Source organism: Dreissena polymorpha, chromosome 2 (genome assembly GCF_020536995.1).
Source record: "Dreissena polymorpha isolate Duluth1 chromosome 2, UMN_Dpol_1.0, whole genome shotgun sequence".
NCBI lineage: Eukaryota > Metazoa > Mollusca > Bivalvia > Myida > Dreissenidae > Dreissena > Dreissena polymorpha.
Window position 1 is genome coordinate 67420810 of NC_068356.1, and position 27654 is coordinate 67448463.

The following is a 27654-nucleotide window of genomic DNA, read 5'->3' on the forward strand; positions in this document are numbered from 1 at the left end:
TCTTATGTTAAGTATAATGCTGTTTTTATTTTAGCTAGATTGCATTGAAAGCTTAAGGCTTACTGAGACACTCTTGTATCTTTGGCAAGAACCCAGTACTTAGTGTCTGCAGAGGAAAACTTCAGATTGCTGCCTAAAATTGAACCTTGAACCTCCTGCAGGTACCATAACATGCAATCCGCCCCGCCTTCCTTACGCCTGTGATGCACTTTCAGAATAATATACATTAAGTGCAGTTCCTTTCAAAACTAGAACTTCGTCACAGACGTGACGTATACCGCCACGTGCCGCATTAACAGACTATTTTGCATGCTGTCTTCACAAAACAAGAGAATCTAATTTATGGCAATTTTTAAGAATTATTATGCCATTATCATTTATGGCCATTTTTGACCTTTAACTCTAAGTGTGACCTTGACCTTGGAGATATCGACATAATTCTTTCGTGCGACACACTGTCCAATGATGGTGAACAAATGATTTTAAAATGTCACAATGAACGACTTAGTTATGGCCTGGACAAGATCATTTATGGCCATTTTTGATCTTTGAACTCAGTGTGACCTTGACCTTAGAGATATCGATGTAATTCTTTCGCGTGACACACCGTCCAATGATGATGAACCAATGTGTCAAATGATTTGAAAATCTCACAATGAACGACATAGTTATGGCCCAGACAAGCTCATTTATGGCCATTTTTCACCTTTGAACTCAAAGTGTGACCTTGACCTTGGAGATATCTACGTAATTCTTTCTCGCAACACACTGTCCAGTGATTGTGAACAAATGTACCAAATGATTTTAAAATCTCACAATGAACGACATAGTTATGGCCCCGACATGCTCATTTATGGCCTTTTTTACCTTTGAACTCAAAGTGTGACCTTGACCTTGGAGATATCAACGTAATTCTTTAGCGCGACACACCCTCCTATTAAGGTGAACAAATGTGCCAAATGATTTTAATCTCACAATAAATGACAAAGTTATGGCCCGGACAAGCTCATTTATGGCCATTTTTTACCTTTAAACTCAAAGTGTGACCTTGACCTTTGGGATATCGACGTAATTCTTTTGCACGACACACCTTCCAATGATGGTGAACAAAAGTGCCAAATGATTTTAAAATCTCACAATGAACAACATAGTTATTGCCCGGACCAGATTTCGGGACAGGCCGACCAACCAACAGACCGACAGACAGACCAACAAAGTGACTCATATATAGCCCACATTACCAATGGTAATGGGGGTATAATAAGAAGCAAACCTTGGCCGGCAGTGGTCACATTAACCCCTTCCCACTCAGAAGCAAAGTGAAAATGGCTATGTGCAAACAGCATGAAACCAGAACAGAGTTGTATGCTGTTTGCTGCTCATCACTATCTAAGGGTTTGTTGGAAATGAAGCCTTTAAAACTTGAATCCAGTAAAAAAGGTATTTCATTCAATTTAACTTTCTAAGGGACTACAATGCGTAAAACTATGTATCTAAGTGGTAAAGGGTTTAAGATCAACAGTCCAGATGACAGTCTTGATAGAGTGTATTTGAGCCTGGTTCAGGGAAAACTAGGCTAAATGCATGAAGTGAAGTCCTAGACTAGCCTGTGCAGTAAGCAATCCAGAACAACATTTTCTGCTTTTATGGAATATTTCATTTAAAGAGTTTCTCTTCTAAAAGAAAATCCAGTGTAGCTGGAAAGCGATGTCCCTGACTAGCATGTGCAATTGGCCTAATTTTCCCATAACTAGGTTCATTTGGAAAGTTCAGGTCGGGAGACTGCCTCAATTAGTCTTGAAAGCGAGTATGGTAACAACTTATCATTATGAAATGTAAACCGATTTACAAATGGTCACACACAGACAAAGGTAAAATCTTACTTTCCTGGGCCTATATTCACCAACCTAATGATACACTTTTATGAATACAAAATTGAAAAAAAAAGGACTTAGACAAAAGAAAACATTCTTAAGAGCGTGAATACATACAAGCTGGAAATTGTGCATTTTTTGTTTACAAACTGTTCAAAATCAGTAACAATGTAATTATACATGTTAACAGCCACGCTAGACCTAACTTTCTAGTAGTTACAGAACATGAAAGTTATAAGAATATTCTCTTTTTTTTTTAAGACTTAACCCTTTCCCACTAAGAAGCAAAGTGAAAATGGCTCTGTGCAAACAGCATAAAACCAGAACAGCCTGCGAGTTACTCGCAGTCTGTTAAGGTTTTATGCTGTTTGCTGCTCATCAGTATGTAAGGTTTGGAAATGTAGCCTTAACAAGAGATGTGTTTGTCAGAAACACAATGCCCCCTATTGCGCCGCTTTGAAATAAAATTTCAATATATCATTTGGCAGGTATCTCCCTTTTAAAGCTTATTACTTCCCTTGGATTGTATTTGTTTACTTTTGACCTTGAAGGATGACCTTAACCTTTCACCAATCAAAATGTGCAGCTTCATGAGATACACATGCATGCCAAATATCAAGTTGCTATTCTCAATATTGCAAAAGTTATGGCCAATGTTAAAGTTTTCGGACGGATGGATGTACAGATGGAAAGACTGACGGACAGTTCAACTGCTATATGCCACCTAACGAGGGCATAAAAACTTGAATCTTGTAAGAAAGGTCTTAAATTTAACTATCTAAGGAACTTCAAATGCATCAAAATACGTATCTAAGTGGTAGAGGGTTAAGTTGGTTTGTTAATACGGCCCTGATAACTTGTGATTGCCACTTACTGATAGACGCAGGTGTACTTCCCGTCTCTTCCTTTCTCACACAGCATGAGGTCGTAGAGGAACTTGCTGGGGTTCACATCAAAATCCTTGGAATCGAAGTCCGGCGGGTAATACTTGATGAAGGCGCTTCGAGGCTCTATGTCTGACACCTGCCACATGTATATTGTTGATAGATAAACAGGTCTTTCTCTGGCAATTGCTTAATGCATCCATGTGTGTCGAGTGTCGTCCCAGATTAGCCTGTGCAGTCTGAAAAGGCTAATCAGGGACAACACTAACTGCCTAGACTGGATTTTTGTATAGAAAAGACTTCCTTTACACATAAAATTCCTTAAATGGAGAAACTGTCAAAATCAAATTTGTAGTAGCTTTAATTCGCTCCTTTTTCGATCATCTGAACAAGATGGTTGTTCAGCTGTAAAATTCTGAGCTCCTTCAAATATCTGGTAACTGTTTCATCCAAAATAGAAAACATAAACCATATTTGGCATTCCTTGTTAGTTATCACAACTATATCAGCCTTGATCTGCAAAACTAGGCTTAATGCAAGTGCTGAAAGTGTAATCCCAGATTAGCCTGTGTAGTCTGCACAAGCTAATCAGAGATGACACTTCCACCCTAAACTGGATTTTTGTTCAGGAGATACCTCCTTCAAATGATAAATTTCCTAATCGCAGGAAGTGTCATCCATGATTAAACCAGTCAGCGGCTAATCTGGGACGACACTTTACGCACATGCATTAAGTCCCGTTTTCCCAGAACGAGGCTCAAACAACATATCAGCAATGCCTTACCTTAGGTGTGGGCATTTTTGACAGCTCCGCTTGCAGTGCACGTCCATACTCGTCTCTTTGATCCCCAACCTGGGTCTGGGTCTCTGAATTGGTAATGCTGACTGCCCTGTCCATATCCATGCCATTTTCTGAAATATTCAAATGAACCTTGCTTTGAAAAAACGGGGCTCAAAGTGCTTGCATCAAGTGTCATCCCAGATTAGCCTTTGCAGTCTGCACATGCTTATCTGGGATAACACTTTACGCCTAGACTAGATTTTTACTAAGAAGAACATTCCTTTAAATGAGAAATACCATTAAAGCGGTGAGTGTCGTCCTAGCCTGTGCGGAATGCATGGGCTAATCTTGGACGACACTTTACGCCCAGTCTTACCATGATGAGACTCAGATAGACTGGATGTTCGTTGGAAGTGTTTCAGAGTTTATAAGGTCCTTGACTGTGTCACAGCAATTCTATTCAGTCTTATATCTTCTTTATTACCCGACTGCCAAAACTTGGGATGAATTTGGAATTATAAAAGCAATTTCCAGCTAATTATGTTTTTTTAACTGAAATATAGTCAATTTAGGTTTGTCCTTGTGCTTAAAGGGAAACTGGAGTACATGCTAATGGTGACCATCCACCAAGCTCACTAACCAGGGGGATGACAATTGAAAATTAGTGTAAATATTCCCTAACTGGACAGCCAGTGATTTTGGTACAAAATGAGTAGAAATTAAATTTCTCTCAAATGATTAAAAAATAAACAAACATGAAATAAAAACACTTTATATGAACATTTGTTTTTACCTATACAATTTCACCTTAAACAGGAGTAAACAAAATGTTCAAAACAGTTGTAAAGATAACAGGAAAACATCTAGAAGATTATTTTGGCTTAATCAATGGTAATAAACCTGTTTTTGTTTTTCAAAAGCTATACCCAAGAAACAAATAATTGCTGGCCAAACTGCTTTTGGCCTTCCGCCAAAGCTTGGTGTATACAAATCATGCTGTTTCCAAGAACCAGAACAGTTGAGAGATTTCCAGAAAATCAAACAGACAGTAGAAACCTTAATAATTTAATGATATTACTTTGTACTAAGCATTTTTGTACAATTAAGCGCTTCTGCAATATTCTTTCCTTTTTCTCTTATGGATGAATCTTTTGACGTAGTACATGAAAGAAAGCAGAATCATGTTTTATGGTTTATTTAATTTAGCAAGCAATGCAAAATATAATGCATGGAATAATTATTGTTGTTCTTACATAAATATAAAATCTTCTTGGTGGTAAATGGATCACATGATAATTAATGTGCAATACAATATAGGACAATCACATAGAAAAGACATTGTACCTGACAACTACACAACTAATAGAAAATAAGAACAATTCGCTGAGAAAAACTAAAAATAGCCGAACTCTGTGACTGAGTGTGTTAACAAGGATTTTCTTCAACCCTTTGCATGCTGGGAAATTTGTCGTCTGCTAAAATGTCGTCTGCTGAGTTTTTAAAATTAGCATTTTCTTCTATTTTTTTCAAAGAATGCTATCAGAATAGCAAACAGTTTGGATCCTGATGAGACGCCATGTTTTGTGGCATCTCATCTGGATCCAAACTGTTTGCAAAGGCCTTCAAAATTCGGTTCCAGCACTGAAAGGGTTAATTTGACCTGGTAACACAGTTTTGGAGCGGACATGACCAAATTGCTATCTAATTAATTATAAGCAATATTTGTGATATATCTCAAGTATGCTTAAGAGTCAAATGTTAATGAGGTAAATAATGAGGTACAAGGTACAACATACAAAAGACCACCATAAATAAAAGCTCACTTTCAGAATGACATACAGACAAATGGTAAGTTTAAGCTTCAATGTGTTTACTCATAAAGAAAATTAGTTGAGTTTAACCAATTTAATATTTAAGCATAGAATTGTATCAAAAGCCTTTGACTCACACTCAAGTCAGTTTCCTGGGAAGAACCAGTACTTGATGTATTTTGAAAGGTCTCCAGAATGATCTCTGAGAGGGGGTTGAACTCAGAAAAGTTGCAAGCAGACATCCCATCAATTATATCATCAATTATGTCATCAACATCGTTTTGATAGAACACAACAGGGCTGGTGGGCCTTTCTTATTGACATTATCATTTTGCATCCAAAATAAGTTGCAAATGATTCTGACCAGATTAAAATATAAGACATCGCCTCCTGATGACTAAACAGCCTTTAATATAGGTATAGAACGAAGCAGACAGACCCCAAAAATCTTTTTATTAACGTAGGATATTGAAACATGAGGATTAAAAGAGCATGTCAGACATGTATTGAAGAAGTATTTAGGCTGTTGTAACTTTGGCGGTGATAAATATGGGCCTCATTCTGGGAGCACTGGGCTTAATGCAGGTGCGTAAATTGCCATCGCAGATAACTCTTTGCAGTCTGCACAGGCTAATCAGCGATGACAATCCTTAACTGGATTTTTCGTTAAGAATGGACTTCCTTTCAACCAAAAATTCCGTCCGAAAGTGTCCTCCCTGATTAGGCTGTGCAGACTGCACAGACTTATCTGTGATCACAATTTATGCACAAACATTAAGCCCAGTGTTCCAAAAACGAGGCTCTTATAAGGCAACATTATCCACCTCTGTTTCTGCGAGATCTTTGTGGTTGCCCCCGATTGTAGTCGGCGCGGTTTCGAATCTTCCGTCGAAGATCCAGGTGCTTCTTTTGTGTCCGCTCATCCATGTTGGGCAGGGGTGGACTGTGACCTGAACAAATGATTCAAAGTGATGAATAATTTTATTAAGCTGAGCTCTGGAAAAACTAGGCTCAATGCCAGTGTGTGAAGTGTCATCCCCAATTAGCCTGTGTGTGAAGTGTCATCCCCAATTAGCCTGTGTGTGAAGTGTCATCCCCAATTAGCCTGTGTGTGAAGTGTCATCCCCAATTAGCCTGTGTGTGAAGTGTCATCCCCAATTAGCCTGTGTGTGAAGTGTCATCCCCAATTAGCCTGTGTGAGTAGTGTCATCCCCAATTAGCCTGTGTGTGAAGTGTCATCCCCAATTAGCCTGTGTGTAAAGTGTCATCCCCAATTAGTCTGTGTGAGTAGTGTCATCCCCAATTAGCCTGTGCAGTCTGCAAAGGTTAATCAGGGACGACTCTTTCCACTTTTGGAATTTTACATTTAAAAGTGCTCTTTTATAAACAAAAACAAGTGTGGGGGGAAAGTGTTGACCCTGAGTTGCCTTTGCGGACTTCACAGGCTAGACTAGGACAACCCTAGGACAACCCTTTGAACAAATGCATTAAGCCCAGTTTTCCCAGAACGCTGGTCAAATCATGATGAATTATCCTGTATGGGTAAATACATATCCAAAGTGAATTGTTCTCATGTATGGGAACTAAGTAACCAATCAGACTTGGGCATTTTCATATAATTTTTATACCCCAAGGTCGAGGCAGGTGATGTATGACTGAGTTTTTACGGTAAACGGGTGGATCAAACAGACTTTTTATTGATGTCATGGATGTACACATTCATGTGCAATTCATATATTTCAATATACTGTTATGTTTATGTGTCGATTTGTACATCACTTGTGCGTTGGTGACTTGTTTTGTAGTTTTTCATCCTAAAAAAGTATATCATAAATCACATATTTTTAATAATGTACAATTGCCATTAATATACATGTAGTCAGGCTGCAATTATTACAGTTTTGCAAATCTAACAAATAGTGGTTGTTGATTTTTTCATAAGATTGAGATACAACCTAAAACACCCTTTTTTCAGTAGGCAGTGATAGTTATCAAGAGTAATTACCCTATGATTTCCCCCTTACCAATACAAATAGATTTACTTCCTCATTACCAAGGACCAATACTTTCTGTTTCAATAAAAAATCAACAATACAAAATTGTTCACCCTACATATGCTGAGACCAAATAATTTACTAAATATTTAATCAATTTAAGTCATTAAGTTATCAGAACAAAATCAATCACAGCAACTACAAAAATAGCACTACATGCATTACATTCAAAGTCATTACCGTAAATTCGCGAATATAATACGCCCTCGTGTTTAATACGCACCCCCAACTTTGGTCCAAATTTTTTGGTAAAAATTCAAAATCCGAGTAAAATACGCACTAAAAAATTCAGTGTCCGAAATCGGCCATGACACTGTCATTTCCGAAAAAAATGTATTCACACTTGTTAAAATAAAATTTCAGATTGAAGATTCCTGTTTAAAGTGATCGCTGTCATTTGTTCTCCCACATGTTAAATGTCTTTATATATTTTCTCCATTAAGTTTATTTGAACGTATTATTTTAAACAATAACGACATTTAGAGCAATACCGGTAATTATTGACCATATCGGCAAGCTATTGCATTCCCAGTACACATTACGTTCGACAGTGTTTACACCCACTCTAATTTTCGCGCGCTTTTAGACAAAGACTTGACAGGAAAATACATGAGAAATAGATTTGCTAGCGTAAGCGTCGGGTAAGCAACAAAATGGGGAAAATATATTTTTGTGTTGTGAAAATAGCAAACCAATTTGGCGTTATCACACATCTGTTTCACAGTGCTACCCCGGTATATTGATCGCGATGTGTTATTGGGCCGTTGTCATGACAGTTGCATAATAAATATCTGTCTATTGTTTATACTACCGTTGATTGTTTACTCAGGCCCCTAGATCGGGACCCTTTTTGTCAACACCTCGAATACACGGGTCCCGCTGACAAGCGATGGCCCTTCTCAGCACCTTTACCGATAACACATGGGCCACCTGCTGACAACCGGGTCAAGCAGTCAGCAAAAGAAAGAAACAGAGACGCTGTTTTTTTATAACATTTAATTCCATTTGACAATATTCAGAAAGATGATAATTATAATTATAAAATAATAAGTATTATTATTATTATTATATATATAATATCGATATTTGGTCTATTTAGCATGTACGGTACTATACGGTGTAGCCGTGACAATTACCGTAAGCACAGTTGCCCCCCTTTGATGTAATTGTGTAATTCAAAATGGCTTACGCGCAGCGAATTACAACGATTAAGTTGAACATTTTCACAGGAAAATTTTTGTTCTGATCTAAATTCGTATATTATATGCACCCCCTACTTGAAGAAAAATTTGGCAGGTAAAAAAGTGCGTATTATATTCGCGAATTTACGGTAAACACCTGTTCAGAAAAGCCTCAAGCTGGGTGGGGTAATATTACTAAAACAATATTGCCAACCAACCTTCGTGTAATACAATCTCCCTATCAATACAGACTATTAAACAAAACTGATTGACATTCTGAAATGTAAACCAAACTTCAAAATTAACTTAAAAAGCCCTGTATCAGTCATTCCTTTGACATGGCTTCATGTTTTAAACACTCAAAACAACCCATCACTATAATACAGCTGCCGTTATCAATAGTGAATAATAGTCCATGTGTGAAAAGGCCAAGGCTGAATGCAACGTGTACAAAAGTCTAGTGTAGGTAGTAAAGGTACAGAACACACAGTGTACCGACTGCACTAGACAGTTCAATTGCTCCTGATCGTGGGACCCGCGCATAGCTATTGTATGTGAGACAGGTAACTTGAGGTAGATACAATAGTTTAGGCACTGGTCCATCAAAATGTGTCACCACAGCTTGTGTAACAGACCATATAAATCAGGTCACTTCTGAGTGAAGATATAGAATCTGATCTCATGTTTACATTCCAAGATTTGGGACAGATGTTATTGAAGTGAAGTAGGTTTAAATTTTGTTCATAATGAATAGAAAAAGCCAATAATCTCAAACTTGGGCATTTTATATAATACGTGAGTCTTGTTTGATCAACCTCAATTGATCTCCATTACTAAGTCAATACAGCTGGTTTGTCACAACATATTTACATAATAGTTTTCTCGAACTAATATGAAAGGCGTGCATATTATACAAACAGATGATTCTGGAAAATTTTAACTTCCCCACAGCTATTGAAATAGGATAATAATTTCCAGTCATCTAAAATCACATTAACCATGAGTTGTAAAACAACTGTGGTTTCATTATAATGAAAAGAATTAATTCAATGTCCATATAGTGGTCCAATCCAATACAAAGGTACAATGCGAAGGTGTCTTTAGGTTTAATAGTTGATAAGGAAGTAGGTATTCTTATCTGAAACATGTTCATTGTAAATTTAAAAGACTGTGTTCATAAACATTGGCATGGGTTCAATTTTAGTACTTTTTTCTTTTTTGCAAGTTTTCATTGTCATTCATTTTTTGTGGATCTATGAAAACCCTTTTTCTAATCAGTTATTGAACCGCCATTTATGAAACTATTCTTAATGTCCTATTCTATATTCAGTACATTTGTGCTAGGATGTTTCTCTTTTCTTTCCTTTTTCTAGCTTGTTCCTTGTGTCTCCCCTTTAAGTTTTGCCACAACTATTCAAAGTTCTTGTTTGCTTATTTTATGACCAACCAAATATCCAACCACAAAACTCCTTCAGAGTAACAACCAGCGATCTATTTGGGTAAAAACCAGGGAACTATTTGGGTAAAAACCAGGGAACTATTTGGGTAAAAACCAGGGATCTATTTGGGTAAAAACCAGGGATCTATTTGGGTAAAAACCAGGGATCTATTTGGGTAACAACCTGGAAACTATTTGGATAAATACCAGGGAACTATTTGGGTAACAACCACGGAACTGTTTGGGTCACAACCAGGGATCTATTTGGGTAACAACCAGGGAACTATTTGGTAACTATATCTCAGAAACTATCTAAGATATCAACATGAAGAAAGAATCAAATCAGCTATAGATTTTCATTTTATTTTGTGACAAATCATGACTACCTTTCATTGGGATGACTTCAACTATCATGAAACAGAGTGAATACAAAACAAGCTAGTATGACCTGAGCTAGTAAGTCAATAGCCACTGCAAGGAAAGTTGATTTTTACACAGCCACGCTCAGGGAAAACTGTGATTAATGCATGTGCATAAAGTGTCGACACAGATTAGCCTGTGCAGACTTGCTCAGGCTAATAAGGGACAACACTTTCTGCTTTTATGGCATTATTTGTTAAAAGGAAGTCGCTTCATAGCTAGAACCAAGTTTAAACGTAAAGTGTCGTCCCTGATTTACATGTACAGGCTAGTCTGGGACATCACTTTATGCACATCAGTGTTTTTTTCACCTATAGGGGAATGGTGGCGGGGCCTGTCCAAAGGGGTAAAACGCGTCGTTTTTTTAGGAAAAGGGGAAAATTAAAAATTTACTCTTTTATATGTAATGATATTTATTATATGAATACACATGCATGCATGAATGTAATATTCACAGCTGAATGTCTTTGTCCTTTTTCTTAAATATATATCAAGGATTTTTTCAACATTAGTTTCAGACAGTTCAGCCTTCACTCAGTCTTAGTTTTCCTAGCCATTTTGAGTCTAATTGGGATTTTTAAATGGATAAAATGGAAAATTTGAGCATTTTTTATCAATAAAATGGACCAAATTGGAATGTTTTTATCAACGAATATTGACACAATATATATACATCAGGCCTTTCCCTGGCCATTTTGGGGAAAAAAATTCAATTCATGCTAAATTAACTGATTTGGGAAAAACTAACTTAATATAACTCTTTATAATAATTCATAATCATATTAATTATAGTTATATACTTGATTAGTTGTTTATGAAATAAATTTGAGATATATCAGGGCTAAACATCAACCGAAAAACCAACTTGCCCTACAGGGCCAGTACTTCCAAAATCTACTTGCACTGAACGTAAAGCAAATTGCCCAAACATAAAATATCACATCAACTGTAAACCTCATATTGTTTAATAAACCAAAATGATACACCACAAAACCTTTTTTATTTTATAACATTTAACACAATGATTACAGCAATTAAAGTCTAAATTAAATTCTCTTTGTTCTTTTTTGCACTTTTCCGGGCGGACAACTAGATTATAAAATAACTTGCCCAGACCCAACTTTTACTTGCCAGGGGCAATAGGACAACCATTAATGTTGAGCCCTGTATATTTATCATAAGAAAGTTATTTTAAAAAAAATATTTTTTTTTTTTTTTTTTTTTACTTTTGGAGGGGATTTTTTCTACAAAAAGGGAAAAAAATATATACTCTTTTTCGAGGGGAATGGGGCCGAATATTGGCCCCGAAATTGCCATAAAAAACACTGCACATGCATTAAGTCCTGTTTTAACCGATTTTTAGCACGACTGTTATATATGAAATATATATAGTGGAGCTATCCTACTCACCCGGCGTCGGTGTTAGCAAATGTTAAAGTTTGCGTACCACCCCAAATATTTTCAATGTCCCTTGACATATTGCTTTAATATTTTGCATACTTATTTACCAACATGACCCCAACCTATAAACAAGAGCAGAAAACTGTATCAAGAATTTTGTAAGAATTATGGCCCTTTTTTCACTTAGAATATGCATATTATTGATAAATCTATGTTGAAGTTTGCGTACCACCTCAAATATTTTCATAACTCTCCATGATGGCTTATGCTATACTGTCAAGCACTCGAATAGTCGAGCGCGCTGTCCTCTGACAGCTCTTGTTTACATAATGCTACTGAGCCTTACCTTGTGTATGTGCGGGGTTGTGATTGTCGCACGTGGCAGCTGCTGGGGGTGTCTGGTGGGGCATGTGTGGGGTGGAGACCCTGTGTGGGGGACCGCCTGGGTGGGCATGAGGGTGTGTGGGGTATGGGGCCGGGTGGTTGGAATAGGGGCCACTGTATGGCGGGTAGTAGGGACTGTTTGGACCGCCCTGGAAACAGAGAGAAAAGCACGCATGGGAGGTCAATTATATAATAGCTAACTTGTTTCCTGTATTTTGAATCAGAAAATCAAGAAATGACACACACTCATTTAAATACTGTAATACTTTTATCATCAACAATTAAAACTTTTAAAGCATAAATTTGGATATAAACAAGAGATGTGTTTGTCAGAAACACAATGCACCCTACTGCTCCGCTTTGAATTTAAACCTTTTTTTATTATATCCCTTTAAAAAATATTACTTCCCTTGTGAAAATGATCTGAACCTGCCAAATGATATAAAATAGAATTTATCTCCCTTAAAAGCTTGTAACTTCCCTTGGATTTTGTTTTTTGACCTTTGACCTTGAAGGATGACCTTGACCTTTCACCACTAAAAATGTGCAGCGCTGTGAGATACACATGCATGCCAAATATCAAGTTGCTATCTTCAATATTGCAAAAGTTATGGCCAATGTTAAAGTTTTCGGATGGACGCACAGACTGACAGACAGACGGACTGACAGTTCAACTGCTATATGCCACCTTACCAGGGGCATAATAAGTAAATGCCCTGTTTTATCATTTATTATGAGCACTTTGACAATGACCCTGCATTTGTTTATTGTGAAAACCTCAGTATTAAAACCAAATATCCGCTTACCGGCATCTGGTTTCCCATCATGCCTGGGTGCTGTGGTGAGAGGAATGGTGAGAGTATGCCGCTCTCATCGACGATCTGCTGAACAACAGGGGGGACCTGCATACGCATCGGGAATGGCGGCCCATTGTTCGACAGCATCCTCACCACCGCAGGGCCTAAAATGGAACAACGAGAGATGTGAGAATGATGTGTGATAGACTTAGTAATTAAAGACTTATTAATTAAAGACGTATTAATTAAACAGTTGATTGCTTACATGTGTCCTGCCTTATTAAATGATAAAGATAATAATTAAACAAGGGCTGTTTGTAAAACATGCATGCCCCCCATATGGGCTGTCCGTTGTAGTGGCAGCCATTGTGTGACTACGTTTTATGTCACTGTGACCTTGACCTTTGACCTAATGACCTGAAAATCAATAGGGGTCATCTGCGAGTCGTGACAAAGTACCTATGAAGTGTCATGATTCTAGGCAAAAGCGTTCTTGAGTTATCATCCGAAAACAATTTTACTGTTTCGGGTCACCGTTACCTTGACCTTTGACCTAGTGACCTGAAAATCAATATGGGTCATCTGCGAGTCATGATCAATGTACCTATGAAGTTTCATGATCCTAAACCTAAGTGTTCTTGAGTTATCATCCGGAAACTATTCAACTATATCGGGTCACCGTGACCTTGACCTTTGACCTAGTGACCTGAAAATCAATAGGGGTCATCTGCGAGTCATGATCTATCTACCTATGAAGTTTCATGATCCTAGGCGTATGCGTTCTTGAATTATCATCCGGAAACTATTTTACTATTTCAGGTCACCGTGACCTTGACCTTTGACCTAGTGGCCTCAAAATCAATAGGGGTCATCTGCGAGTCATGATCAATCTACCTATGAAGTTTCATGATCCTAGGCATATGCGTTCTTGAGTTATCATCCGGAAACCATTTTACTATTTCGGGTCACCGTGACCTTGACCTTTGACCTAGTGACCACAAAATCAATAGGGGTCATCTGCTTCATGATCCTAGACCTAAGCGCTCTTGAGTTATCATCCGGAAAACATCTAGTGGACGGACATACATACATACAGACAGACATGTGCAAAACAATATACCCCATCTTCTTCGAAGGGGGGCATAAATATAATGATGATGATTACGATGATAATGGTTCATCACCATGATGATAATGATGATGAGGAGGAGGATGACGATGATGATGAGGACAATAAAGATACCAATGACAATGATCTTCATTATAAAAGTGCCACTGTCATAGCTCAAACTGATGCAGGTAATGTCTAGAATCATTCCTATTAAAATCTGTTTACAGTAAAAAGCAAATTTCTCATGTTACCTTGGAAACTCTGAGTAGCTGAATGGCCTCGAAACATAAGAATCATCTTAATATATATATTCTCGGTAAACACTATTAAATGTGGCAAGTCTTTACCCCCCAGTTAATTCTATCCAGTATTAAGTACACCTGCAGCCAATTAATCCCAACTTCAAATTCACTGATCACAAGAAAAGCACAACTATAAAACAGTTGAATTTATATGAAATGAAATTTTCTTTCAGACAATATAATTGACTGTTTATGTAAATTTATTACATTAATCTGAATATCAGGAAAAAAAGCACAGAAAAAAACACACAAACAAAAAAAATAATCATGTATACAAATTCACAGGTGGTAGCTAAACAATGTAGTCAGCGTAAAATGCATTGTGCAACCATATTTAAAATAACATTTGCTAAAAAATCCCCAATTGTATTTATAAACATAGTTCTATTTTAATCAACACGTATTGCACACATTATTATTTCCTGAAAATGCATGCAAGGCCTATTAAATGTACTTTAAAGCTGTCAGTGCATTTTATACTCCTTCAATTGTTCATTTATAGCTTGTTGATATTTGTAAGAGATTGTTGGGATATTGGGCAGTGAATTTTATAACCAATAATAAATCTGCCAAAAAATAAGAGTAATAGTTACAACTTTTGACTGTCAAAAGTCATGTTCAACAATATAAACTAAAACTGGTTATTCAGATCAAAATGTTAAGAACCAAAATATTGCTTTCATAAATCATCATGTATCTCAACCTTGATATTTAGCTAGCATAGTAGGTGAAAAAATAATATTAATTACTTTTTTAAATATTTAGTAAAAAATGATATGAAAATAAGAATTAAAACAAGACCCTAAGTCACAAAGCACCCACATTCGACTTTTGTCTCCAAACTACACCGAATTCTAAAACAAGTTGTTTTATGGCCAGACTGACTTTTGACCTCTAAGTGTGACCTTGACCTTTTAGGTAGATAGACAGGTGTGACATGCAACACATGGTCTTATAATAGTTAGCATTTGTCCCATGTTATTTTAAAATCCATCAATATATGGCAAAATTAAGGCTGAAACAGGAATTTGTGGATTGACATGCAGACACTCCTACAGTCATACAGACGGACAGCCTGTACAGTGCGACTGCAATTGGGGGAATTATTAACATTTACCCTCCCTGAATATTTTTCTGTAATTTTCCTAAAGACTTAAATTAAAGTTTGTTCCTTTGTTTGTTTGTTTGTTTCCAGTTCTAACAATACAAAGAAAATTTGAAAATAAATTAATTGATCGCAATGCAATCTCAATTGATTTAAAAGAGTCCCAAAAATGATCCGCACAAACTTTGAAAAAATCAGACAATCCAGTACATGCCAGAAAACTTTCACCCATTCTTATACATGTAATTGCTTTAAAAATTTGTCAAATTAGAATTCATAAGTTTATATGAAAGTCACCATGCATTAAACTCTGGTACCGTCAAACACGAATGACGAAAAAAGAAAAGTTCTAAAATACCATATCTTTTACAATTATTAGTTTATATTAATTAAATATCACGACTGGTATATTACATTACTTGAAAAAAGTTGTTAAGTTTTCATATTTTCAGTATATTCTGTAATAAATTTTACTGGGTACCGGTACCAGGTAACTACCAGTTAACGCCAGTAGATTGATAATCATTGTCACGTGGTAAACCCAGGAATGCAAATTGTTCATGCGTAGTGAATTGTATATATTTATATATATAATGATCTATCTACTTGCGTTATTTATAGTATGCATATCGTTATGTCACCTATTTTCCCGATGTACTTTCGATTTCACATCCCGAAATTTTATTACAAAATATACTGAAAATATGAACTTTTTTCAAGTAATGTAATATAACAGTTGTGATATTTTAATCAATATAAACTAATACCGGTAATTGTAAAAAAATACGGTATTTTACAACTTTTCTTTTCTTCGTTGTCATGGTTGACAGTACCTTTAACTATTATTTGTACCTGGGTGGCAGTCCTAATTGAAATTTTACAAGAGACTCTTACATGTATTACATTACAAAAATGTATTACATTTTGTATGTGAAATGCTTTTATAATGAAAAGATACAAATAGTTAATGTCCAACAATAGATGCAACAGAGATGTAATGTTATCATGCTTGAAAGTTAATAGACTAGAAAGTCATAAAATACCCTTAGTGAAAAAACCCTTTCACTTTAAACATGAAAAAGAAACATGTGAATAAACATATTCCAGTAGTTTAAAAAAAAAATTAACTTGCAACTCAAAACAGTTCAAAGAGAACATAGTTTCAATTAAAGTAATCTTGCAACTTTAAACATTTCAAAATGTCCAAGTGAGGGCTTTTATTCAATGAATGAAAAAGAAATAAACAGCAGAGCTCCAGATAAGGGTTGTATTTTCGTAATTACGAATTATTTTCAAGTCCATTACATATTTATTTTAAAATCTTGTCGTACCATTAAGAATTACAAAATCAAATTATGAATATTATTTTTACATCGGTTTGTATCGATTTTTATTGAGTTCTTTTCGCGTATTAAAGATCTTTTCGTTGCTTATATAAAATGGTTATCGGGTTTGTTTAACAAAGCGCATTTTTTCCAATAAAAGCGGAGTGTACAGTCTATCTGTCAAAAAACAATGCCGGCGCCCAGAGAGCGTCCTAAAAAACTGCAAAGCGTGCAAAAACACACTTTTAACATATTGTACGCAAAGTGAGCCGAAGTTGAATGTTAAGAAAGACATTATAGAAAAGATCTTATACGATGTTGTATGTTCAGTTGCGGAAACAGTCGGAAAAGCTAAAAAAAACGCGACATGACGGGTCCAATCTTATACAATAAAACATTGAACAAGTGGAAGGGACATTCCCGTGGCCAATCGTTGAAAAGATTGAAGGGGAAGCCCGTTTTAATTGTGAAATTAATAAGGTTGAATGTAGTATTGGAAGTTTATCATGCTAGGGAACTGATGCTTAAAGGGAGTTTTGTGCTGTGCATGATGAGCACTCAATGCTCATTAATGATGTTAATGTTTATATTAATAAATTATTAATTAATTTTTTAGGTTTCACTGTGCATTTTCATACCAATAGAAATTAGAATTAAACATTATTATAATTGTAGCAATATTAAATTTGTACTAATCATTCCAACAAATTAAGTTAAAATAAAAAGATAATGTGTTAAATATATTTTGTCATTATTTTGTTTAGTTTTAATCTAACCTGAGCAAAAAGTGCTCATTAACTTGGTTGGTGTTCTACAGACTGAGCTATCCCGCAACCTGACACTTTATCTACTAAATTGACTTATTCAAAACATGATATAAGATCAAAATTACATTTATTTGAGTAACCAGTAGGACTTTAATATTAAGGGTAGATGACCACAGATTTATTGATTTCTATGGTTTGTCATACTTTTTTCGACAGCTTGATGGCCGACTTACAGAGCATTAGCAACAGTTTCAGCAGCGACTTCTCCAACAGCAGCAACTTCTCCAACAGCATCAACCACTGCAGCAGCGAAAACAACAACTCCAGCAGCAACCAACCGAGCAGCAACAACAACCACCCCAGCAACAACAACCGCAGCAAAAACAAATCCAGTAACAACAACCAGATCCTCAACCAGATTGTCAAGACCTGCTGTCAACAGGACATTATTATGGTGGGTACACAAAAGTAATTATTACAAAAAGTATATAACTTAAAGCTACAGTATGCAGTGGCAAACTGAAGCATTAGTTATTGCTAACTGATCTCAATTCACTTATAACAGATTCAAACAATTTTATCTTTACTCTGTAATTTGTAAAATTATTATAATGTCTTATTATGTCACAGAGAAGTGCTTGTAAAAGACCTAATTTTCTTTGAGAAAAAAGGAAAGTAAGGAATTCAAACTTTTTAAATGAAGTTACAGAATTTAATGTTAACATTTATTTCAGGCCCAGCTGCTATTAGACATCACTGGCATAACAGATGCCAGTAAGGCTGCAAAGAAGTTGTTCCGTCGCCTGTACAGGGAGGAGTGAAATAAAGTGAAGGACTGTGAAACACTTAAGAGTACTTGAAATATTCTGTTTTGTTAAGAGTGTATATATCCATTGTCTACTTCAAATAATAAATGGTTATACATTATTTCTTTACCTAATTTGTATTTTATTTATCCTTTTTTCAGTTAGGTGACATTCAAACTGAGAATGCAAAGTGCCATCAATATCCGTAAAACAATGACTAATTGTACATCTTGTTCCACCATTTGCCAATGTCTGTGGCAAACGGTGTAAAATATTACACCATTTTCCACTGGATGGCAAACGGTGGCATTTTGTCCAAATACTCCACCGTTTGCCATCATCTGTGGCAAACGATGTAAAATTTTACATCGTTTTCCACTGGATGGCAAACGATGGCATTTTGTTTCAATACTCCACCGTTTGCCATGGTCTGTGGAAAACAATGTAAAATTTTACGTCGTTTTCCACTGGATGGCAAACGATGGCATTTTGTTTCAATACTCCACCGTTTGCCATGGTCTGTGCAAAACGATGTAAAATTTTACCAAATGCCATCGATGATGTAAATTCTTCCACTGTCCTCTTTTTTTTTCACTGTTTTCCACCAATTTTCATCAAATTTGATGTTCCAATACTCCACCGTTTGCCACTCTTTTTTCCATGTAAAATGATGAAAATCGGTGGCAAATCTACAGACGGGTATAAATGTAGTCAGGCTGCAATTATTACAGTTTTGCAAATCTAACAAATAGTTGTTTTTTTCTTCATAAGATTGAGATACAACCTAAAAGACCCAATATTGCCAACCAACCTTCTTGTAATTCAATCTCCCTATCAATACAGACTATTAAACAAAACAAAGCTGCAGTTTAAAGGCACCCATGACATTATATAGACCGTTCCATAATCGATAAATTGACCACCGCCATATTGTCAGTCACGTGACTGTCCGCCATTACACTGCTGCTAACTTGTGCGAGTCTGCGATTCCAAAAGCCAAAGACGTAGAGAATACCCGCTTCACCGTTGTCGGATAAATAAACTACTTAATGAATTAATGTGAGGCGATTATCACATTTTTGTTGTTAAAATGATTGTTTGAAGTTGAGATTGATTGTTACAAATAGAATGTTTAAAATGCTTTCGTGTATTTGTTTTTGTTTATATGTAATCAAGTGGTAATCATCGGCGAAAATTTGCTGGTTCAGTCGCTCATACTATGTCTTTGATTAGACTTGTTACTTTTAACGTTTCACAAACAATTCACGCATGTATTGTTGTGTTGATTTTAATAGCCGCAACATCAAGCAGATTATATTTTAATTAATACTTATAAAAGATTCTCTCGCAATTAATTACCGCTAATTGTTTGTAATTGATCTCATTTGGTAAAAATCTACATTCCAAAATAATTACATATTATATTAAGTATAATATTATTGATACGCCTTCCATTATTTTTCTTGTTCTAACTGATATCAGAGATAAAAAAAATGTGGTTTGGATTTATATTAATTTTTTTAGATGGAATTTTGTCATGTTAAAAAACGAGCTTTTTATCATGAGAGAGTGATATTGATCTTGACGACCTTTTATGTGATTATTCGGAAGATAAAGAGAATGCAATCTATGTGATATATCTATATTTTCATCTTTGAATCATTTAACAGCTATAAAGCTAAAAATACTAAAAATTGTATTTTATAGGTCTTTGAAGTAACGCAAAACATATGGATAACGACACCAAATGTTTAGTCAATTAATCCACACAAAAAAACACCTATAAAAAAACACCTAAATAATATTTCAAAAATATATTATTAAGCGCCAAACGAATTTATTAATACATTTATTTGCAACTTTAAAAACGCGGCATAAGCATCAAATTAAAGATTATCTGAAGACTGAAAGGCCGACAATTTGACACAATAAAGAGCTCTATGCATAAGCCGTAATATTTTTTTTTGCAGAAAAGCTTCAATAAATTACAATAGTTATACATCTAATTATAAAAATATAATTATCAATGGCATGAGGACGCTAGTGTGATAAATAAATGAGTGTTAGAAAGTGTAAGGAGTGCTTTGAAAATAAACATACTACAAAGCCATATTAAAAGCAAAGGACATGACAGTATTTACATGTAATTTTAATTTGATGGGTTTTGTACAAATAATGACGCTATTGAGGAATATTAACATACAACTGAAAAAACACAACTTCATATGATGCAAATTGAACTGTGTACTCATGTATATTGAAAACTCGTTACTAGTGAGTATGAGTGACACATATCTAACATTTTAACACACATATATTTATATACATATATATTTTTTTAAATATTTTTTACCTCTGTTTGGTGTCAAATGTAATTTATTGTTTTATGATATCGTTCGTGCATTGCCGTAACATCAAATCTTCATGCGGAATGACGTAGTTTTAATTAACCGATACCCGCTAAATACGTTAAATGTTTTATTTTTATATATATTTTTTTAATACTTTATTTTTTCATAAATTAAACGGGCTAGTATCTTTACGGTGTACAATTTCTGATATTCTATATTGGACATAACTTTTAATTTGTAAAATATGTAACATATCTTATTTACGCAACTGTTAAGTATGTCGGAGGTAAATTATCTTACCAAATGACTGCTTAATACTACCAGGAAGATACGACATGGTGGCATCATCAATTGTGTTTAATGACCAGATTGTCATCTGCCACCCAGTGTGGTTTATGACACCATGTGGTTAGTTAAGTCTGGACAATATCTGATCAAAACGAGATAATCGGATTATGCAGAACAAAGGGGCAATTAAACGCTGGAATGCAAAGGCATACACGATTTAAAGATTGATGCAAATAATCAAATGAAAAATATTGCATTTAATTTAATTAAATGCTTTTTTAATGTGTCAATGTGTTAGTTTTCCAAGACAACCAAGACCATGTAATGACGGCCTTAGAATTTAGAAAGAAATTCATCCGTTGAATAATCGGTGCTCTCTTATATATGTTACCGATTGTAAAGCAGCAGTGTAATGGCGGACGCGGAGAGAATTCAGGGGAGATAATTATGTAATGACTAAATTATGGAACGGTCTATACTAGAATGTACCATTGGGGCCTGTAACTAAAGGGGCTGGCTGCAACAAACAATGTGCTTTCAAGATTTCACACTTTATTGGTGTGAAACAAGCAATTAATGAAAGCTGATTGATTTCTACACTTCAAAGTATCTTTGATCTCCACATTTTGCTAATTGTATAATGGTCTTGGATGAAATTTGATTTCTGTGTGTGATGGAATTGACATTTTTGGGGTAAAAAAATAAAAAATACACAAAAAGCCATAAAAAATATGGCTTCAATTGAAAATAACTAACAAAGGCATTCTTTCCTCACCCCACATAAGCCCCATGTGCATGTTTATTTGGTTTGTTTCGGTATTTTGTCCCAGATATTGAAGGCACCAGCTTTAAATCTTAAATGTACAGTTAAGCTTTAAGAGGCTCAAAATGGCCTTCCGCAGGCCACAATCACCTGCGTTTGAAAATATGGAGTGAAATGGCCAAATGGACAGATAAACCAGCCAATATATTGGTGCAATATGCACGGGAAGGTATTAATATGCAAGAAAAACACATTTTAGTCAGAATAAATTTCTCTTATAGGTTACAATACACTGAATACTTTTGGTGTTCAATGCTATACCCTCTAAAAAAAAATCTTCATGGAATTGAAGACACAATTCTCTGTATGGGCACTGTATTTTTGAATATTTCTGTGTTCATGTGGTAGGGAAAACATTGTTGTACACAACGAATTCACTGTTTTGCTTTTAGGTTGGAGACTACATGAGACCAATGACAGTTGGCGGGAAACCATCATCAACTGGAGAAAAGCCGGTAAAAAGATGGCCATAAAACAGTGACCGCTGATTCGCATTGAGTTCTTTCTTACATATTGGATGACCTATCTTTTTTATTGTTTAAATCAATTTGTCTTTGAATGCTCTTTAAGAAAAGGTATGGTTATGAGGGTGTCTGTGCGCAAAAGTTTGACTTTATTTTGTGTTAAAGTTACTGCTTTTACATTGAATTTGTTAAGGAAATCTTTTGGTACATTGTGACCTAAACTAACTTTGGGTTAAAATAAATTATTGTCTGCAAGTTGAAAAAATGGCTGATAAAGTGGATTTTAGGGCACTTCTTGGCAAAAAAATCACAGATAAGTGTATTAAATGCCTTAATTCTGAATGTCTGATATGGAATGGTGGCATTACCAGGCTTGGCGAAATTGCCGGTCCGCCGGTCCTGACCGGCAGATTTCAATTTGGTCCGGCAGGTTTAACAAGAATGTCGGTCCTGGTGACCGGCAAAATGTGAAATGATTGCAAACAAATCTTTTTTTTTTTCAAGTTGAAAATTCGAAGAGCAAATCGCTTACTACATCATGAAAATGAAATCGCTCGTTGTTTTGATGTTTGCTGTAGGTTTGTTACGTACAATTAGCAAATCCAACTTGTTACACAACACCTACTTTAAACTCGTTTGCAAAATCGCCAACTGCGTTCTAACAAAAAAGATCTTGATAGCTTTTACATATTTTTCGAGTAGGATAAAGACAATAAAATATGGTATCGTGATCAACACAACCATATGCATACGCCATTTTTCATAAGTGTAAAGAGTACAGTGCATTATGGGGCAGAGCTTTCATTGGACGAGCGAATTTAAATTTAGATTGAATGCAATACGATACATGTACAAAGAAATGTTTTTATTGCATCATATGCAGTGCCATGTAAAAAAACGTGCTTCCCGGGGACTTTCTGATACTGGTCAAAAATGAAAATGAATCTCTGTTAACAATTACACTGCGTTAGCATGTAAATAAATCGTCTTTTTTATTTAATTAATTACTAGTAAACGTTCTGAAAAATGAAATGCCTTAATCATTAAATGTTAGGCAACGTGTTTTGTACTGTGCGCAGTATATTTTAACAGCCGCTCCAAACTGCAATCATATTAAAGTAAGAATGTTTAAATCGTTTCGAATAACTTTAATTTGATAATTATTCGGCTTGCACATACGTTATTGAAATTATCGCACCGAACCGTTCTAATAGGGAATACATGTAATAAAAACTGACACGCGAATTTTTCACAACATGATTGACATTACACAACCGATTAACACCAATCAGCTGCCAGTGTAACCTCTAAGCGATTAAAATCAATTTAACGGCCGGTTGAATAAAGAGATCAAGATGTGATCGCTGCCATTTTTGAATTTTCTAGTTAAGTTGTTGTTGCTTTACGGTCCGGCTAAATTTTCTCCGGACCGGCACATTTTCTGAAATGCCTGTCCGGATGACCGGCAGATTTTTTCTAATTTCGCCATGCCTGCATTACAAGCAGTTCCCCACCCAATTATTGCCGAATCAGGGCTAAATTACCTTCTGATGAAAAATCAAAAGAATACTTGGTTCACCGTGTAGCGTTAATGTGATACATGAAGTCAACACTAAATGCCAGGGACTCTGTGAGCCACTTGTGCAACAATAGCTTGTGTGTTAAGCCTGAACATTTAAACATAGAGCCCCATTCCACGGCCATGGAACGGAGGACATGTTTACAGTTCGGACATTGTAACGACCATGGAACTGAGCCTGCCTGCATATTTGGTATTTATATGATTACCACAAGTTTCCTGGCATCCATTTATTCATAGAAATGCACTTAAAGTACATAAATGCTTGTTTTCTTCATTTATATCTATGTTTCTAAGGTATTTTTGCTTTTTTTAGCTGGAAGGAAGCCTGAGGCTGAGACGGGAGCCATTGCATAGAGACCTTTTGCCAAGGAGTGCCAGAGCTGGTAGTAGTCAAGCTGTATTATTATAATCACACAATTAACTAAGCATATTTATGATGTTTAAGGTGTGGGAGACTGTCAAAATCAGGTTTGGGGTCACTTATGCCCTTACCATAATGCAATTCTTCATGTAACTTGTAACGATAGTTCCGCGTCCTGGCACGTAAAGCTCGTGCTTTGATGGTAGCAGATAACCTCTTTCGCTTAAGTTCATTGCGGTCCTCGTACGCTAACTGCTTTATAACCTTTGAGCCCTGCGTGAGGTTTGCATGAAGTTCCATGGTTTTTGCAATGACAGAGTCAGCATAGCTATTGTTTAATTTGTGAACCTGTCCTTGAATGCAACCTACACAGTTGCGGGAGAACGTCACAGACTTAGGATTTACGGCTTGGTATGACCTGTTTGCTGCTTCGCATTTTTGAGTTGTGGTTAACAGTTTGGTTGCGTCAAGAGCAGCTGTACCCAAAACCATTTCAAGACATTTTTTAAGAACTTGTTGGTCACTGTTAACCATTCTAACCTTAACATTGTTTGGCATGAAGTTCTTCGCTTGCCTATTGGTACCAGCACAGACATAACTGTACTTTGCACAACTAGTACCGCAGTAACCATTGAAGCAAAGAATTATGGTTGAGATTAAATCTACCATGACCTTCTTTAGAACTTCGATGTCACCCTGGTATTTATTGTGGGCAGCTTTAAGCTCAGCCATACACCTAGCCTTGACCGAAAGAGCGAATCGATTCCTGAATTAGTCTTGGAATGACCCTTAAGCATGCCCTTCGAGAAAGGTGCTTTGTTTAGCTCGCGCTTCAGCGAGTTGCCTAAATGCCTTAGATCCCTAAGGTGACCAACATTGTGACTGTGTTAGTTACGCACACCTTGAAATGCCCTACTGTCCCCATCGCAAGTGAAATTTGAAATTTTGATGTCCTGTGAGATCAGGTCTCCCAACACCTTACTGTATTTTCCTTCATCACCTATTGGTTCCCGCTCAGAAACATTTGCAGAACAATGCCCCCTATGATTGGGGCATTGAACAGATTGACCTTTATTTCTTAGCATTGATGAAGACCTACATAGTTTATTTGCCACCAGAACCCCTACAATTTGCTCCTTTTTAGTATTGTTTTCGCACATTGTGCTTACAGCTATGGTTCCAGCTTGAAAGGGTGTCGCGTCAGACTTAAAAATTGGATTATTGTAGCAAGTGTCCCCTTCCACATTAACCAAAGAGGGATCTTTTTGACCTATTTTGGCATTTTCAGCCACCAATTCCTTTCTAATCTGGCACATACTTCTCTCATTAAGGGACTTGAGGGCAGTATTAACCTTGTTTGCTTGTTTTTGCATGGCCTGTGGAGACGGGGCGATAATATTTGTAGAGTTAAGAATTCTGCGGAAACCTGTGTTCCCAATAGAAGTGCTGGCAACACCTATTTGGGACCCTACATTAATCTGAGCTGCCTTTCTGCCCCTTGTACTTGATGGGACCTCATTGTACAGCTTATAATGCTCACCTACATATCTGCATCTTGTACAATGTAACCTTTCCTTCCAGCCTAAGCCCCACTTTATGGAAGCACTGCCATCAATTACCAAGTCACCCTTACATTTAGCACTTCTTAACCTATGCTTTCTATTTTCAGAGGACATCATAGACTGGAGTAGGGTTGGGACATAGACCTTGTTCGTTAGTAAGTCTGGATGGACTTTTGATGGAGCGGGAACCCGTAACATATCTACGTAGCGAGTCCTGTTCACTCGCCGACGCAAGGGCTTAGCTGGGGTTTTAGAGCCGTCTACATCCCGAAAAGTGAGAATATTGTCATTGTAAGCTACCCTTGCTTCAAAGGATGACCTTTCTAACCTTACATAGGTTGTGTTGGAGTTTGACCTTCTTCATACATGCCATAATTTTTCAGACCAATTCCGGGACATTGAGTTAATTTGTCCGGGACTTTTGCCGATTTTCCGGGACATGTATAAAATGTAGCGATATTTATAGACATATGCATTTTTGGTACGTTTTTTGTGTTTCGCAACGTTAATTGCAAAAGTTTGAAAGCCTATCCGAAATACACTTGATCTATTAACGTCAAATTAAACATTACTACTTCCGTTACTAGATACAAGCCACGTGTTTTCAGTGTAAGCGTTCTAAACATAGATGGTGACGTCACTGCGTTATTGTTATTAAGACCGGTGTGTAACGGTAGTTGTTGATACGCCTTTATTCATTTATAACATTTATATAATAAAAAATACAACAATACAGTACCGTTAGATTGTCAACTCAAATCAATTCACAATACATACTGCTTTTAATTTTTTACTCAGCGATGTTGGACTTCAGATGTGTGAACAACTATCCTTTGCCCTTATGCAGCGAGAAATAATGACATAGTAGAATAAAGTCAATTAACAACCACATTAAACAACAATGCCGCCTTTTCGCGAACGTGCGACATTCGATATGATAACAGGACCCCTGTTAATTGATCGATTTTGACACAAAGAGTAGTCTGCCTATTCGGGTAGGCATTGCCATGGAGACGCTGCAGATATACACAGATTTGAGGTGCAGTTAAGCCTAAGGTAAGGTACATGTATATATCGATTTTGTAAATTCCGGGACATTTGACAGATTTCCGGGACAGCGGGACAAGTTCTTCATTTCCGGGACTGTCCCGGACAATCCGGGACGTATGGCATGTATGACCTTCTTTCATAATGATATTTCTACCCTTATTCAGACTAAGTCCACCGGGCTTAAAGGCTGTATTGAGCAACTTTTTCTTACGCTTGGTAAGAAACCCCATTTTGACCAGGTTGTTAGCTTAAAAAAGAGTCAAAGAACTTGATTTGCACCCAAAATATGCTATTTTACAATCCCTTTAACCTTTAAATGTGAGCAGGCAATTCAAATTGATCACCTGCTGCAGCTTAAAGGCACCCATGACATTATATACTAGAATGTACCATTGGGGCCTGTAATTAAAGGGGCTGGCTGCAACAAACAATGTGCTTTCAAGATTTCACACTTTATTGGTGTGAAACAAGCAATTAATGAAAGCTGATTCAGATTTCTACACTTCAAAGTATCTTTGATCTCTACATTGTGCTTATTGTATAATGGTCTTGGATGAAATTTGTTTTCTGTGTGTGATGGAATTGACATTTTTGGGGTAAAAAAAAATAAAAAAAATACACAAAAAGCCATAAAAAATATGGCTTAAATTGAAAATAACTAACAAAGGCATTCTTTCCTCACCCCACATAAGCCCCATGTGCATGTTTATTTGGTTTGTTTCGGTATTTTGT

General features: G+C 36.2%; 2 protein-coding genes across 2 annotated transcripts in view; one reads left to right on the forward strand and one right to left on the reverse strand.

Moving 5' to 3' along the window:
* Nucleotides 1-27654, forward strand: part of LOC127867437 (uncharacterized) — a 221551-nt gene that overhangs the window by 142039 nt on the left and 51858 nt on the right. The gene's annotated exons all lie outside the window — the stretch shown is intronic.
* The window catches only part of LOC127869783 (uncharacterized), a 66844-nt gene that overhangs the window by 18745 nt on the left and 20445 nt on the right, over nt 1-27654 (reverse strand). The window contains exons 3-7 of the mRNA XM_052412444.1: nt 13035-13189; nt 12191-12377; nt 6175-6300; nt 3543-3670; nt 2749-2897 (exon numbers count right to left, since the gene is read on the reverse strand). Of these exons, the coding sequence (XP_052268404.1) occupies nt 2749-2897; nt 3543-3670; nt 6175-6300; nt 12191-12377; nt 13035-13189 (745 nt within the window). The remainder of the gene's footprint in view (nt 1-2748; nt 2898-3542; nt 3671-6174; nt 6301-12190; nt 12378-13034; nt 13190-27654) is intronic.